Source organism: Centroberyx gerrardi, chromosome 2 (genome assembly GCF_048128805.1).
Source record: "Centroberyx gerrardi isolate f3 chromosome 2, fCenGer3.hap1.cur.20231027, whole genome shotgun sequence".
NCBI classification, from domain to species: domain Eukaryota; kingdom Metazoa; phylum Chordata; class Actinopteri; order Beryciformes; family Berycidae; genus Centroberyx; species Centroberyx gerrardi.
In genome coordinates this window covers 22,777,220-22,795,531 of record NC_135998.1, presented here as the reverse complement: position 1 = coordinate 22,795,531, position 18,312 = coordinate 22,777,220, and the positions used below count along the sequence as shown (strand labels likewise).

The 18,312-nt window shown below is 41.3% G+C and overlaps 1 protein-coding gene across 1 annotated transcript; it reads right to left on the bottom strand.

Moving 5' to 3' along the window:
• Positions 1 to 1,446: 1,446 nt before the first annotated feature.
• lrrc8aa (leucine rich repeat containing 8 VRAC subunit Aa) lies at positions 1,447 to 18,124 on the bottom strand. The gene is made up of 3 exons (XM_071927627.2): positions 18,031 to 18,124; positions 9,985 to 12,109; positions 1,447 to 7,162 (listed from the first exon to the last, which is right to left on the bottom strand). The coding sequence occupies exons 2-3, from the start codon at positions 12,097 to 12,099 to the stop codon at positions 6,887 to 6,889; spliced, it is 2,391 nt and encodes a 796-aa protein (XP_071783728.1). The 5' UTR covers positions 12,100 to 12,109; positions 18,031 to 18,124; the 3' UTR covers positions 1,447 to 6,886.
• Between the last annotated feature and the right edge of the window lie 188 nt (positions 18,125 to 18,312).

The following is an 18,312-nucleotide window of genomic DNA, read 5'->3' as shown; positions in this document are numbered from 1 at the left end:
CCTGACGAAACTAGCCTATAACGTTAACGTTACATCAGTAACGTTAAATAATGTTTGCTAGTAAACACACGACATGCCATTTAGCTTAACATGTAACGTTAATGTTCTATTGCAAATTGTCAGTTCCCTTCATAGCAAATAAGGACTTACATCCCTTTTCACTGTAGCTTCGTTGTTAATTGAGGAGTCGGAGAGAAAGAAAGAGAGATAGAGAGCCCAGGCAAGGCGGGGAGAGAGGTGACCAGGTAAGCTGTGATATTATCAAAATATAGCCATGATGTACAAAAACAGAACAAAAGAGTATAACTTAGTGGTTGTCAATACAGGTATCGCATCAGAGAGAGAGGAGACAGAGAGAGACAGCCAAAGCCAGGCAGGGAGAGGTTGGTTGACAGGTAAGTTCAGACTGTGAACTGTATGACAAAGTGGTTGTTAATGCAGGCATCAGAGAGAGAGAGAGAGAGAGAGAGAGAGAGAGAGAGAGAGAGAGAGAGAGAGAGAGAGAGAGAGAGAGAGAGAGAGAGAGCGAGCACCAGGCAGGGACAGAGCAGAGCAGAAACCAGGTAACAATTTAGTTTTAACATGGTGTTTGTACTGGTAATTGTATAACATTTATTGTGTTCAAGAGTACAATACAGTCATAGAATACCAAGTAGAAAAAAGTAGACCCCAAGACAAGACCCTCCACCAATTTGTGTCCCTACCACTTTCCAAATCAAACCTACACCCTTGGGTCATCACGCCCTCTAAATATCAGATTGAAGTGGAAATATAAAAAACTGTATCTCGGGGGCCACCAGTGAGGGAAAAAGGGGGAAACTTGCAGGGGGGGCAAAACAAGAGGGGGCCCTTCAGACAGGTGAGGGGATAAAAACTGAATGAATAAAATATTAGGGACGCTTCCTCGTTTCATGAAGTACACTGATGAGGTGAATCCAGGTAAAATACATTAACCCTTATTGATTTCCCCTATTAAATCTATACCAATCACAAAGGAGGAGAATTAGAGTTAGAGGAGTTTTAAGCTTTGGGACAACTGAGATGTGGATTGTTCAAAAGGAGCTGCAACTCAATATCAGGAAGATCTCCCTAATATTTTGTACATTCAGTGTATACTGAATAAGGGTGATGCATGGCGCAGAATTTCATGTATCTCCCTTGTACACCCCCATACTGCAATTAGTTCCTCATAATTAGCTGTCATACCCTGATTGTTCACAAAGAAGAGCACAGGAGAGGAGACTGAGTTTACATGATTTTTACAGAAAAGCCAGAACAATTTTAGGGGTGTAAAGGCAAAGTAATATAACAAGCAGTGTAACCAATTACTGCTTCCAGGGAGCAATTAATTAATAATAATTAATAATAATAATAATTAATACTATTTTGAAATAAATAATGAGTAATAAATTAGTTTTCCACTGCTGAGGACTTTCCCCTGAAGCAATGCAACTACCCAACCAAACAGCAGTTCTGCTCCGAACGCAAATCAGGAATAAAGACTCATGGTGAAACAGGATTTAGTGTTAAGTGTTTACTTTATTATTGTGTCAGAATGGTAGAAAAGTAGGGGCTGAACATTAGGAAATCAAAGTTCAATTGTCCATTTTTACATAGTCTTTCCACTTAAAAAGCCAGTGTTCACTTGGCTCGGCAACAGTAATAAAGGCTTTGTCACATATGATACAGACAGTGTTGATTAAGATAGTCATTCCTTTCCCTCCATTTGAATTTTATGTTCAACTGAGTTGATCTATATTCAACAATGTTTCATAGCTCTTGCTTATGGTCAAATGGGTGGCATTCAGTACGGCTATATTGCATACAAGGTCAGCATCAATAACCTATGCCTAAATATCCCTGATGCTGAATGAAATGGATGCAAAACCCAAGAAAAAAAAAAACAACAAAACTGAAAGAAGGCTTTGTCCGTTTTCTTGTCTTTTTTTTAAATTTTTTTTTATCCCTGATCTACAAGCATTAAAATACAGAGATAGATCTGCATTTACATAGTAAATACAATCATGTCTTCATTGAAATATATTATATACATAAGAAAAATGTAGATGTCTGAAATTAAATGCAAATTATGTAATCATGACAGTATGAGAATAATACCATTTTGGGGTTGTTACATGAAATGGTAGATGACCGTCCAGAAAATGTACTTTTTTTTTAAATTAAGTATAAATCAATGGTCATGATGTGTACTGTTACACAAATGCCCACACTGGAGGGTGAGCTCCCCTCCATTTAAATTAGATTGTCAAGTGTTCAGTTCAGTTGTGTAATCCTGTCTGTTGGACAGGAGCTCTGTCCACTCATCAACCAACATACAGTATATCTGGTAATTCAGCAACACATCTGCCTGCTGTATGAGCCCATGTTGATCCAAACCAGTTGGTTCTGGGTAAGAATAAAATGGGCAACCATGTGGCTCCACACAACTATACTACTGTAAGGCATACATAACATACACAGTAGACCATTTCTGATAGTTCATCTGTTAACATAAATACAGAAGAGAGAGGGGGGAAAAAAGCAAAACTTGGGGGCAGTGAATGACAAATAGCTTTCAATTGTATGTTATTGATGAGGTTAAATCAATTTCCATGTGAATGGGCTGCTTCTGATATGACACAACTTAAAGTACTAGCACATATTTTCCATGTAACCGAAAGGCATTCAACAAAAAAAAAAAAAACAGTCACTAAAACTTCCCAGTTGCAATGAAAACAGTTGGCTGACCTCATCTCTGACCCTCACCGGTTTCACTGGCGCTGACAAGCAGGAAGGGGGTGGGGTTAGGCATTAAATGTGCTCCGAAGTGAAGAGCTCTGTCCGTCATCTCATGACTAAAAGGGAAGTGACTACGAAGGACTGCAATGGCTATTGTTGTAGTTCTGAAGGTCAGATAAAGAAAGGAGGCGATTCCTGACCAAAACACTCCTGGATATAAATCAAAGTTTTAGTGGGTCTGTAATAAGGGAGCAAAATGAAAACAAAATGCGACCCAGAAACAAGTGGGTAATTAGGCTACACTTTTTTTTTTCAGGGATCAGATGCTGTTTCATAATGCAGAAGTAAACATAATCACCAAAGCTGAAAAAAGCCAGATAGAGGTCGCGATTCAATACTAAGGCTGCACGATAAGTGTTCAAAAAGAACTTCTGGAAACAACATTCTGCCCATAGGCCACTTTAACAAACTCACCGATTCTGCACATTTAAAGCTGTGAATGAGCTCCCAGTGACACCCTGAGATAAATTTCTATGGCACTCAAAATTAACTGTAATATCAACTAAAACTACAACCAAGTATGGGTTAGGGTTAGATGTAGGTCAGCACTTGTTCTTAATGCTCCATAAGCAAAAAAAAAACTGGATGAGAGAGAACATTTCATCATGTCTGTCTGACTATCCAACCGCTAATGACTCGACCAGCGAGTTAAGGCCCAAACACACTGGATACAATAATTGACGTGCATCATTTGAAGCTCCTAATTTTGACACTTCTGTGGTGCACTGCAGGCAGGAGATTTGAAGCATCAGCAGCACTGGCAACTGCATTGCACCACTACAATGGGTAATGTTACTATATCAGATTTTCTTTGCAGCGACATAAAAAATGTCCCATGGCCTGTTCTTGTATTTGTAGACTGGCTTCTAGACTATACTACAATGTGTTCCTGTTTTGACCACACATCTGCACATTTGTGTGTAACTAACTGAATTACTCGCCTAATTTGCAGTCATCTGTTTGCCTATAATAGGTCAATGGTCACTCTACCTCCAGAACCTCATGAAAAACATGTTTTGGTCCTTGCTTGATGCTCCAGAACCCTAACCACATTCAGAGCAGACATGCCAAGGTGGTTTAACATGCCACTTGACCCTTTTAGTGTGCATTGGGCCATTGAAAACAATTGGTGCATTTCAAAATGTGCACACGCTGGAAAAACTTTCCAGTGGGTTTCTGCCATTAAGGCTTTTCTCTGAGGTTGTCCGTTTCTTTCCATTCCTTTTTTTCTCAGTGACCATTGCTCCTGACTTCAGAACAGGCGGCAAGTCTTTAACGCTTCCAAGAATGAGGCTCTTTTCAGACAGTACTGAAAGACCAGGTGGGAGCACTTCATTGGTAACCCCTAGAAGGGCATTTGGATATAGCCAAGGCCTCAAAATTCATTGTGAACAAAGGTGCAATTGTCTCATTTTAGTGAGACTTCCCTTAACTCTCTTAGAAACTAAAATCAAAAAAGAAACAGCTGGTAACAATAAGACCACATGCCATACCACTGGTATGCATGAAAGAAAGATGTTAAACATTTGAGCTATACATTTTACAGCACATGAAAAAAAACAAAAAAACAAGTCATGAATGTGATGTTTGCAATCATTAACAGGACATACAGCTTGTAAAAGGTAAGGCCATATTAGTAACAAGAGATGCCTGGCTGGAGTACAAATAGCAAGTTTACTCCAAATGACGCTATTAAATCCAAGGTATTAACAACAAAAGCGTTTCAAGCAGAAAGAGCACATTGCACTAATTTGGACTGTATATCTGGAAATCAAATATCCTGCAAACTCTCTAGGCGAATAAATGTCTCTTTTGTGTGGTACGACCAAAGCTAAAGTTTCCTTCACTCAGTAAGTTCCTGTGTGTCCTCCTCTTGCTCTTGAATGAATAAACAGAGTGCTGGTAAATGTCCAGTTTACTCTGAAGTAAACTGTGGATGACGGCTATGAGAGCTAGCATACAAACAGCTGGGCACTTGAGTCGCTAACACCAACATTTCTGTCTTGGAGACTGCAGAATTTCCAACAGTGGCAATACTTGGCAGCTAGTGAAGACACTCCTGTCTTGCACTTGCAGGAGTTCATCCACTTGGAGGCGCCATATAGGTAATAGTCCTTTATGGTCTCACATAATTCGATTGCGCATAAAAAAAGTGCCTTGATTCTTGCGTGTTTCAATAGTGCTCGCTCTTCTGTATTATGATCAGAATTGTGCAAGGTTTGCATATCTTTTACTTAAATGAAGACAAAGGAAAAAGTGTGGCATATAACTGGCAAGTAAGTTTCTGAATGTCTGTGTCCCTGTGGCTTTAATACAGGGATGTCAAACTCAGTCTCAGTATGGGCCACATTGTGAAATTAGAATCATGTCGATGAAGCAACATTTGTTTATATATTAGCCTTCAACTGAACAAAGTAAACTACTGAACTTTAACCATATTCCTAAATATTCCATATATAATACTAATATACAAGAAGCTTAAAATGAGTCCCTAAATAACACAATCAAGACATCAATGACTGTGTAGCCTGTATGGCATTCAGTCATGCAAAATCATTAATTTTGGTTAAACATAATCATGTTTAACCTTTAAGATGAACCAACTCATGACACCAAGGAGTGTATGTAGCATTTAGTCGAGCAAATTCGATCAAAACAACTTGATCTTGTTTCTACAGGCCCCATTTAACATATAGCCTGTTTCACATGCCCTAAATAAGACACATCAGTGGTTGTGTGGCAAATAAAAATGGTGCATTTCTTGACCATGTTTCCACAGCTCCCATACAACTAACAAACAGCCTGTCACACAGGCCTAAGTTACAAATCAATGACTGCATGGTATTTAGACATTGGCCTGTAGAGATTACTCTCTAACCCATTAGTTCCCACCGGATGTTTTATACCTTTCTTTGACACAAGTTCATCAATCTTCTGAGTAAAGTCCTGAGCTGTGGCCACGTTGAGAATGGAGAGAAAGAGTTTGTTAGGCAGGTCCTGTAGGATCATTTGTTGATCTTCATCATAGAGCACATTTGTTCACACAAAAAGATGCTTCCGGGCATGCTAAGCATACAGGCAGCCTGAAGAAAATGAAAGGGCCAAACTCTCTCCCCTCAAGAAATTTGGCTGTCAGTTGCACTATAATCCATTCACTAATATATGGTATTCTGGGACACACTCCACAGCAACTGCAAATTGATTTGTAAAAATTTCAAAACTACATTTCTGAGTCTCAAGGCCAGAGGAAGGTCAGGCAAATTTGTGCGCATATCCCACTGTAATGAATGTAGTGGTAGTAAGCACGTTTGCCAGTCACTGACAAGGCTGAATCATCTGCAGTTTTTCTGTTGCATCTGGCTCTCTTACAAACAGGTTTTGTTAAGCAGGGATCCACTGTGGCATGCATATTCGACATCTCCTGTTTGTCACACAGAAAAGCTACATTACATAACCACCTTTCATAGCCAAATTTTCTGTTTCTCCTTGGTGGCCATGAAACTGGTGGTTTCCTCACGCATCTCGTAAAATCTGCGTAGCACTTTTCCTCATGGCGAATGTGAGATTCTTTACACTCATCTAAGAAGCAGTCGGTTGTCTGCCTTCAGCAGCAACATTTTTTTTTTTGAAGCCATTTTGAACTAGACAGTTAGCTTGTTAGCTAGGTGCCAGTGAGCAATGGGTAATGAGGCTGCGTTTTGAAAGTGTGTTGGAGGGGGTGAGGGCTACGTCCACACAGCGTGCAAGAGCACGCTGTGTGGCAAATGGGACTTGTATTCCCACCAAGTGCATCTTCAGCTAGGCTGGCCAGAGTGAACTGACAACCCAGATTCATCTTCAGGCGGATCAAAATTCTTGGTGGGCCGGCCTGCGGGTCTTGAGATTGACACGTGTGCTTTAATAGGTCCAGCCAGGAAAGCCCCGGACACCAATCAATCAACCATCACTTTTCTGAGCCCACATGGACCATTGCTGTAAATCTCTTGAGTTCTCCTCCCCTATTATCATCAACTTTCCCCCGAATCTCTCCTTGCCTCTTTCTCCAATTAAACTTCTCACTTTCTGCAGCTCTCCACTGAGGTTTGACTCAAACTTGCTCCTTATCAGCCCTCCATAGCTGCTCTTTGACTTCAGATGGCAGCGTGTTGAACAGGTCCTCCTCCACCACTAGCCCGCTCCTCTTCAACAGCCGACACTCACCAAGCTCCACTGGGAGACACTCCAGACGGTTCCCCCTCAGCTCCAGCTGGGTCAACCCAGTTAGTTCTCCAAAGCGCGATGGCAAAGTCTGCAGACAGTTGTTCCCCAGGTTCAGAGTACGCAGCTTCTTACATTGGAACAGCTCTGGGGGCAAGGTCTCGATCTGAAGAAGAGTGGATGGGAGACAGATTACACATCATGGGTATAAGTAACTAGTGAATAGAGTGGTTTCAGTTGTTGATTTTTTAATTCACACACCATAGTTAGTATAATAACAAGGGAGCATAAACTTAAAATGGTTTAAGCATTGTTCCATGGACAAGTGGAATTGTAGGTACTTGCATTGTAATTCCACTTGCCCAATCTCTAAAAATCAAAGCTGTAGCAGGAATTATTTTCAGTAACTCCAGTTCAATGGTATCCAGAGAATAAGATGAGGTCCTATTTAACACCAACCTGGACACGACATTCACAAATTACACAACTCATTAGAGCTAATAATGTGCTAATGGTGTAAAGAGGATAAGGGCAAGAAAGGCTTTGAAAAACAGAAAACACAAGAAGGGTCCCAATAAATGCAGCTATTTTCAGCTGCATACAAACCTGCTGGAACCTATTTTCAGTGTGCAACCACACAAACAGCCACAGTAAAACGACAATAATAGTATCCCTTACTGAAAACATATGATCCTGTACACACGCTTTCATGTTCAAAACAGCACTTTCAGGAGCATGTTGTTTTTCTTAATTCATCACGAGTCGACAAACTGCATCTTCCTGTGAATCAAATTCCTACATAGATAAATTGTATAAACTGTTTTAATTGAAGGTAAAACTAAGAGAGAGGCAGCATCCTCATCACCATAAGCCAAATGGAATTAAAGGGACACATCTCAGTCTCCCATGAATGAAATGGCAGTAATAACCACATGGCACTTAAAGTCTTCATAATTTAATGATATAAGCAACTAAAGCAAGTAACATTCTAAATAAAGGACGTCCCTTGGGTTCAAATGTATTGCAGTCGTCTTCTTCCCACTTTAGGGTTTATTGGAAAACAATGTTCTCAGAAGTCTACAGGAGACTGGAACATGTGATCAGCCATCTGCTCTTTTAAAGGGGAGGGGCTGGAGAAGTGGAGTTACAGTGTAAACAGGGTAAGGAGCACATCATGCTCAAAGAATGATGGAGCGGTTTAGGAAAACTATAGTCTTCTATACTATAATTATGCTTAGAAGTTCCTAATGGTTTCTATTTATCAGCCTAGTTCATAATAAATGGACTAGCTGTAAAAATCTGTGCTTCATTCCAGAAAGAGGAGCTCTTTTATCTAAAGGTTTGATGGCACTTACCATAATTTGACTGCTGTGTACAGAGTAGGATTGCTTTTACAACATGCCACTGATTCAATGCTTTTTATTTTAGTCATCTGAAATTCCCTAACAAAAAGACCCCCAGGAAAAGGTTGGCTACTGTCAATGAATTAGGACATTTTAATAGCCAGAATCCAGGGTTTTCACTCAGGTCCCAGCTATTACAGCTATTAAATTTGTAAAATTTGTAAAATTTTAATAGCTGTTGAATAGCTGGAGAGCAACATCAAATTCCAGACTATTAATATTGAGAGATATCTCAGTTCACAATACATAACTGCAAAACTGTCCAAGCCTCAGTCATGTGCTTATCTTTAAAGCCATAATTCCCAACCTGCCCACTAACATCTCAGTATAATCATGATAAGTCTGACCTTCTGATTACCCTATCTGGCCTTTGAGCCTATTCAAACATGAAAGAGAGATAGGGGGTTGAGAGAGGAAGAAAGGGGGGAGGGAGCCAGTGAATCTTGCTATGTACATAGGAAATCAAATAAACTTTCACCAAGATGCACTGTAACAACGCATTATGTAATAACACCGCATTATGTAATAACTCGACAAAATGTAATACATTTTCACTTCATTATGTAATAACACCCGCATTTTGTAATAATCTGCCGCATTTTGTAATACACAGCCTGACACACAGTCAGTTCTGATTCAAAAGTTTCGAGGATTAGGCTGCTTTTAAGATCGACAGGGAGTCTGTTTCAGAGATGCGCAGCATAGTGACTAAAGGTTGCTTCACCAAGTTTAGCCCTGGCACTGGGCACTACTAGCAGCCCACTCCCACTTGACCTGAGAGGCCTGGCAGGAGTGTACTCCTTAAACATGTCTGTAATGTATTTGGTCCCACTCCATGTATTGATTTATAAACAAGCAGCATTGCCTTATATTAAATTCTGTGGCTGACAGGAAGCCAGTGTAGTGACTTAAGAATCGGGGTGATGTGGTCTGACCTTTTGGTCCCTGTAAGAACTCTAGCAGCTGCATTTTGAATAAGCTGAAGCTTTTTGATGGTCTTTTTGGGGAGCTCTGTCAAAAGACCATTGCAGTAGTCTGCTAGAAATAAAAACGTGAATGAGTTTTTCCAGGTCGGCTTTTGACATGAAGTCCCTGAGTTTGGCTGTATTTGTAAGATGATAAAAAGCTGATCTTGTTACTGCTTTTATGTGGCTATTTAGACTAAGATCAGAGTCAACTATAACGCCGGTCTAATTTAATATTTGGGAAGTTTAATTTAGCTTAATTGTTAAAAATATAACGTGTACAGATGAAGACATCCATTTTGGTTGGTTATTACATAATGCACTGTATTATTACATTTTCATCATAAAAAAAGTGCAACTCCCGCATTTTGTAATAACCACCGCAGTATGTAATAATTTATTACAAAATGCGGGGAAATTTATTACATATTGCGTTCAAGCTGTGTATTACAAAATGCGGCAGATTATTACAAAATGCGGGTGTTATTACATAATGAAGTGAAAATGTATTACATTTTGTCGTGTTATTACATAATGCGGTGCTATTACATAATGCGTTGCTACATGCACATACACACATGCACTGGGAAAAGTAAAGAGAAACAGATATCCCATCTCACCCTGTTTGCTGTCACAGCAAAGTACTGCAGGTTCTGGAGGAAGCCCACATCAGCATGGATGCTGGTCAGGTTGTTGTGACTCAGGTCCAAGAAGCGCAGCTTGCGGCAGAAGAAGAGTTGGCTGGGGATTTTCTCTATCTTGTTTCTGTTTAGATACAGCCTTTCCAGGTTGGTAAGGGTGCCGATCTGAATGGGGATATAGGCAATCTGGTTGTACCACAGCTTCAGGCACACCAGCCGGTGCAGGTGCTGGAAGCTGATGATCTCCTCTATTGTCTTGAGATTGTTGTCCTTCAGGTCAATCTCCTGCAGGTTGTGCAAACTAAAGATGGAGTGTGGTATGCGCTCAAGGTCACAACGGACAAGCTCCAGCTCTGTTAGGTTCACCATTTTCTTAAGACTGTTGAGCACCATCAGCTTTGTACCCTCATTATTGATGGAGAGCTTCTGGAGGTGGACACCCACATCAGTCACCACCTGAGGCAGCTTGGTCAGGTTGCTCTTCAGACGAAGCACTTTGAGCCTTTTGAGTTCCCGAAGACCATCGATGACAATGTAACGGTTGTTCTCAGCACTCAGGTTCCCAGTTAGGTGCAGCTCACTGAGGTTCTTCAGGCTGTAGATCCACAGAGGGATCTCCTTGATGTCAGTGAACTTGATGTGGAGGGACTTGAGGTTCTCCCTCAGGAAAGCCAGAGCTGGAGCCTCAATTTTGGCTGGTGTGTGATAGAGCCACATCTCCCTCAGGCTGGCCAGCTGGGCAATGATGGGAGGGATGGTTACATCAGGGATAAGCTCCAGCTTGAGCACTTCCAGCTCTAATAGATCAAATACTGTATCTGGGATCCCACTGAGCATGAACAGATGCAGCTCCAGCTTCTCCTGGGAGTTCTTGGTGATACGCTGCCTCAGCTTCTCCAGCGTCCACTCATTGTTCAGGTTCAGCTGCCTCAGCTTGTTCTCACTCACCTCTGAAAGAAACACAGCAAAGCGCTTGGAGTAGAGAGGGTCATACTGATCAATCATGTGCAGCATGAAGGCAAAGTCGTTCTTCACATCAGGGATGTCACTGTAGCTGCTTTCTTCACGGATTGATTCAAAGGAGTAACGTTTGAGGGAGCGACTGAGCATCCAACAAAGAGTGTACATGCAGATAAGACCATAAACCACCACCAAGCTGATGTAGAAACAGGCTAAAATCTTGAACAGAGTTGCTAAGGGGTGAGCACAGTGGTACATGCTGTACCCAGTTAGCTTCTCAATATCCACTGTGCACACCACACTGAACTTGATGTAGCGTACATAGTAGGCCGTGTAGCAAATTATCAATATAAACTTTATTACTTTGATGATGGTCTGACGTATGTAAAGCCGGTAGACTATGTCACCCTCCTCTACGTGGATCCTGAACTTCTTCACTTTCTCAAAAAGGGCCTTGGCCTGCTCTCCTTCCTTTTTGTCTAGAACCCCAGTTTCAGAACGATCTACAATTCCTTGTTCAATTCTGGACTTTGTTCGCTGGAGCATGGGAACGCTAGCCTCAACGTCCTCACTCACACATGAGGCCTTCTTGTCCATCGAACCATTCATTTTCCCCAGAGGCTTAGGGTCACTCTCCTCCACCACGGTCTCAGACAAAGCCCTTGTTGTCCACGGGGAGTCAAAGCACTTCAGGAGGATGGAGACAAAGTGCTCCAGTTTAGAGCTTGTCCGGGGGAACTTGAACCAGAAGTTGCTGCAGGCCAGGAAGATAAGAGTGTGGAGTAGCACCAGATAGGGAAAATATTTGGCAAACCAGTGTAGTTTGTTCTCATAGCAGACGGCATCAACATAGTTATACTGGTGGCGGTCGAGATCATACTGAATGCCTTTAGGTTCCGGCGCATAGGGGATGGTCACATTAGGGACAGGGATGGTCTCACAGGTCCTGTTGACCACCCACTTGCAAGGCAGGCAGATCATCTTGTCCTGTGTGACCTGCAGTGTACCACCGAACACAGCAATCATCAGCATGACGATTGAGATGTAGTCTGTGAAAACGTCCCACCATGGCTTCAGGATGCGGTACGCTGGCTGGGTGTCAGCAAAGTACCGGAGCTCTGTGATGGGAATCATGATGGTTTATCTTGAAAGACAGAGAAACAAAATACAGTTAGTAGGTGCCGTGTCAAATTCATAAAACTATAGAAAATGTTTTTTATTATAGACAATGGACATTTTTGGGGTAAATCTTGTACTATTAACATATTATTCAGTACTGGGGGAGCCTTCTGTGTGTCGGACTCTGAACATTATCTCACAGAGTCTTTGCTTACATTTTTTGATTTGATTCATTTATCCCCTTGTGCATACAAACTCACTAACACCTATCACAACATACACATCTAATTCTGTGTGTGGTTGTTTTGTTGGGCTCCAGGGTGTTTTACCACAAACCACCTCGGTACATAACCAGTTTCTTTGTAATTTTATGAGTCAGCCTTACAACCACTATGTTCTATACACAAAAAATCAATCATATAAAAAACATTTACCAAAGGATCTAAACAATCCATTAGGCACGTAGCATTATAACACTGCAAACCACACTATGTATTGTGGAGCTGAAAAGTATATTTGGGTCATTCCGTGTGAACTCAACCAGAGCTTGGCGGCTCCAACTTTTGATTTTGATAATTTTTCTCCTGGTGGAAGATATACATAAATGATGAGGAAAGCGGTGAGGGTCAAAATGATAATTTTCGCCTATGATTTGGAGCAAGTTTAGGGGTCTAAAAGCGACACTGAGAAAGGTAGCAACTCCACTATTTTTCTTTTACAGAGAGACTTGTAGGTAGACTACAAGATTCTGGCAGTTTCAGCACTTGATTTTGTGATGTGTGCCTATGGCAGTAGCTGAAAAATGAAAAACAAAAAAATCACAAGTGTTTTTTTAAGAGTTTAAATGTTAATCACTCCAAATCTATCAAAGATACCTCAATATCCTTTTACTTTCTGGTTTAAAATAAAAATATCTTGGTGGCTATGCATTTGCAAGGACCTGGGTGGTTTATTCTCTGAGATAATGGCCTGTGAATATGACTCCAGAATGAAATTGTCAAATTTGACATGTTTTCAAAGGTCAAAAACCAACTGTGTGACACATGGTAGGAAGCTAGTCTTTTGTGTCCATAAAGAAGAGGTTCTGAAGTAAAGAATAATATAAAAATTGGAAATGTATCTTTTTCCTTAATTAAAACAAATTAGGGCAAATATGACAAAAAATATATGTTTTCGAGGGTCAAAAATACACTACATTGACAATGTGTGACAAACCAATACATTCATAGTAGTGCAGAGGTCCTGTACATTGAATTAAGAACTGTTCCTCTCATGAAATTCACGGCTGGGGGCAGAAAGTGGCAAAGTCAGGTCATTCACTCATGGACGGTTTGCAGGATCCTGCGCTTCGTCAGATGGCTTTAGAGGGCGCGCCATGGGTCTGCACAGGATCTGTGCTTGTTTTGTCACATTTGCCCTAATTTTGTTTTAATTAAGGAAAAAAATACATTTCCAAATTTTATATTATTTTTACTTCAGAACCTCTTCTTTATGGACACAAAAGACTAGCTTGACCAACTGCAGTGGACACTATATTAATATCACCATTTAATGCCCAAGTAGCAGGACATCCCCCTTCTTGTTAATTTCATATCTCATGTTGTAAAATTAAAGGGAAACTTAGTTTAACCTTCTTGAGTGATAACTTGAGTGTTTCTGATATTGTGACAGAAACAGAATAGTTTATTTAATGATAGAGTGTGTTACACTCTATCTCCCAGCGTATTAATGATGGCATTATAAAAATGTACAGAATCACTCTGTTTATAATTAAAAAATACACTAGGCCAGAGAGAAACACACAGTATCACACACAGATATTTCTAGGCTTAGGCAATGTCCCAAATGAATAAATCTCATAAACCGTTACATGCTGAACTCCAACTTGGTTAGTACAATTAGGAGATTATCTTTATGATGCCTTTCATAATTGCATCCCAGTCAGCTATTTTGAGGCCAAGTGTGTAGGTTGCCAGATTGGCAGCACAGGGGGGAGCAGTCATTATATTTGCCTGCTGAGAGTCTGCTATGCGTCAGGGACATCCCAGACATCCTGTATGTGCCGACAGAAGACTGTAGTTCAGAGAGTGCAGAGCAAGCTGGATACAAAAGGAGCACAGGGCCTGACACAGCATGCATACACACGTCTGTCTCATGCAACGCTTTCTCTGCACACAGGCTCACACTGAAGTTCTACCAGTGTCCTCTCTAGACTGAAGACACATGAGTATGAGTACAACCTAGTTGTCAAAATCAAAGACAGAACAGAATAGAGACATGAAGGACAATTAAAATGCTAATTTGCTGGTTACAGGAGCAACACAGAAGTCATCCGTTTCATCAAATGATTCACATGCAGTTGACCAGGCACAGGGAATAATTATCAGAATTGGCAGAGGGATTAATTTAATGTCGACTTGGCAGCGAGGGAACAAAGAACTACAACTTGAACTTTGACATGTAAACTCCCTCAGCAAAATTGAGTAATCAAGTTGAGACCAGGCTGTCATCCACATAACAAATAAACCTAAGTCGAGACCCATACACTAACCCAGGCATCCAAGATGAGGTTGTGTGAAAATCTCGTAATTCCAATTTTGGTGATTTTCATATTTAACCTCAACTGAAGGATTACATGGTCTTCTATGGGTTGAGAAAATTCTATGATACCTTGGGCTGATGAAACCCTTTCAAACCCAGTGGGATAAACTCAAAAATGCATGGTGGTCAATCTGGAACAAGGCGGTTTTTCTTAGTTACTGAAAAGTTGATATGCAAGGGTACGTCTTTCAAACCACAACTAGGCTACTTTCTAACACAGGAAATGTATTAGTAATGCAAAAAGTGGGAACAGCAATCTCAGCACTTATTTTTCAAGTTTTTACATAGCCTACTGTAATTTGTCATGAAGATGGTACAGAGGACTAGTGTAGCCTTAACAAACCCCTTCTGTCAGACTATCAGAAAGAAATTCCAAGCGTCATCATCTTAACAAAGATTTCCGTTTCCCATTTAAACACAAGGTTGAGAGGAGTGGATTTAAAAAAAAACCTTGTGTCTCCCTGTCCACCCTTCTCCTCTCACTTACTGGCAGGAAAAGGATGAAAGAGTATATCTGCTCACAAAAAAAGACCTGTTATCCAGTTCAAACCAGAATGGCAGGAGAGTGGCTATGAGCCCGCTCCACTGCTTTACATCAACTCCCACTTCACAAACACAGCACAACCAAAACTGAGGAATGGTCAAATTGCCATCGTTTCATAAGATGATCGTTTTCATTTCACCAAAGGCTGTGCAGAAATCCAGTTTGTTTGGCAAAACTTGTCAGGAAGAGTTCAGAAAGTACTGTATGACTCAAACAACTGCCACAGCACCTCTAACTATGAAAGTGCATATGGCACACAGAGCAATAGCTGGCAATATGTGACACCAAGAAAATTTCCAATATTGGTCACTATATGGCAACAGATGAATTACTCACCAACCCTAAATCTGTCTGCCTGGCTGAGTATACATCATGGCGATCATTACAACACAATAAACCAGAAATCCCCTCAATCTAACCGCTGATGTAGGATCTTTCTCCTCTCCTGTTGCGAAACAGAGATGGCAGAGAAGCTTTTGAAGCAGTAGGTGTGTTCTTCAATTCAAGCCAGGCAATGGCCAAACACATGACAGGACTAATCCAGGTATGTAAGGTCAAAACAAACACATCCATCGCTTTAAAAGCTTCACTCTGCCCATCCCTAATGTCAAAACATAGGCAGCTAAATCACAGTCACAATCACTGACATACTCTTTTGCAACTGGAGCTGCATTATAACCTTAGAGCATCAAAGGCTTCTTTGACAGGAATGAAGAAGACGGACTGCAGACCACCGGTCTTGTCTAAGCATTGCACTGCCAGTCCACCTACACCATCCCTCCAGAATTTCAATCCAGGATTTCTCCTCAATTGATCTAAAGTAACCTGATCACTCTCGCCGCACCATACAGAGGCCATGGTTGGCAGAGGGTCTCCTAAAATGAAAATGGCATTTAAAAAAATGGTAATGACTGGATCATGTAGCAGCTCTGCTCTCGGGTCCCTGCTTGTAGCCCTACCCCGAGTTCACCTAGCTCCTTCCCCTAAACAGAGCCGCTTTTGTTAAGGCAGTCTTTGTCCAAGTAGCCCTGACGCATGGGTGAGAGAGGTGGAGGTAAATCTGGCCGTTAGAGCCAGTCAGAGCCAGCCTTATTTTACAGAGCCAAGGTCTAAATCATTTCCTTCAAGGACACTAGCTTCTCTCATCTGAAGCTAATGACAGTCAAACAGAAAAATAGAAGGAAAAAAATCCTCTGCTTTCCTGTCAACATGTTTCATTGTACTGTATGCCTACCTTGGAAAAGAACAGAAAGTTACCTTGTGGTTGATTTTTGGAGAGGAAAGACAGCGGAAATTGAGTTTGAAACAAATAATGAAACCGAAGAATTAGTGTTTAAAAGCCAGCATTAACATAACTAATACCTAGCAAACTATGTATTCAAGAAATGTATGTATGTATTCTGAAATAATCTGTGGTACATTTGTGGGTTGGTCAACTATCTGTCATCATTCTCCCTCCAGCAACATTATGGACTGGCATCTAAATGAGAGCATTCAGCTGAACATCCCAGTGACCTCCTTGATTTTCATCCCTGGCACTACAAGCAATAACACAGTTGTAGGCCCAAGTTATCTCACAACTACAAAACCCATCCATGTGTGTAAGGTTGAGGCATTTTGCTGCGCTGTGTTCAGCAGAAGCCCATCCTCTCTGTGTGTATTTTTGGGCTGTGGATATTAAAGGTTGTAGGTATAAAGGGTTTAGGAACATGTTCTTGACAATGTACTAGTGGTGCAACGGATGAGGCAATCACACAAACCTCCATACACAGTCTCCAACAAAAAAAACAACAGACAATCTACTCTTCCAAAAAATATCTTGCTTGCTGCCTCACTACAGCAGTACCTTAAACAGACCAAACACAGCTGTGACAAACAGTGATATCCTAGCTTCAGTATCAACCAGCTGACTGACCCTGGCAGTGGCAGGCTTGAGACGGGAAGAGATGGGGAAGAAGACACAGATGCAGTTTCAGTTTTAACCAGGTCTAACTGGTTTTGGCCTCAAAGGCCGTTTTCCTGACAATACTGGCGATCACACACACTCACACACAATACAACTACACCTACCGAGACAACGCTGTATCCAGATCATTTTTAACACACCACAGCACCTGATAAACACTTTGGGAAAGGATACTTTGATAATAATCTCCTGCTCGGTGTGATTTGTTATTAGGCCAACACTGCATTGTCAGATGTGCCCCACGCCAATAATACTATAGGACTATAATCTATAATCCTGTAACAAATATGATTGATAGGATACGATACAAAAATCACAGCAACACTAGGAATATCACAGTGATACCACAGGAGATAAAAAAAAAAAAATACCTTTAAGTACGATTAGGTCACTATAAACTCACTACTGAACAACACAGACACACTACAAGTCTCTATGGGAATATGACAGTAATACAATAGTGTTTTTGTTAGGGATAACAATTCCAACTTGAAACACACGTTCAACAATTACGCTTTGAATCACAGCAGCTCGTAACATTTTCTTTTGTAACGTTACCCTAATGTAACAACAACCCCGTGCTGGCCTCCAGCCCTGAACCGGCTGCTTTAACTCTGACATTTCAGTTAAACACAGATAAAAGTCTGATGGCAATGCAGTCAGATACAAAACATGTATCACTGCTATTGACGGTTTCTTTGTCGGATCTCGCACAACAACAGTGACGGGAAACGATGTCATACGCACGAGCCGATGCCCAGTCTCGCTCCAACATGCTGCGCCAGTGGAGCCGCTGGGAGTGCGAGGGAGAGACGGTCCCTACCTTCAGACCCACCTGTTTTCTTACAGCCGCTGTCTCTAGCCTCTTCCGCACACGGCCGACACATTTCTTTAACGTTTCACCGCGGGGCAATGGTCGCACACAGAGCCGCAGTCAGCACAGGAGTCAGGAGGGAGAAAACAAGAAGGTTGAGTCCATCTGCACGAAGCAGCTGCCGAGAGGAGCGGAAGCACTACGGCTACACCGCCTTCGAAATAAAAGCACGGGTTGGTGTTATGTGACAAAGTTCTGAGGGTGTTCCCTAACCAAAAATCAGCTGTCGTACAATCGCACTTT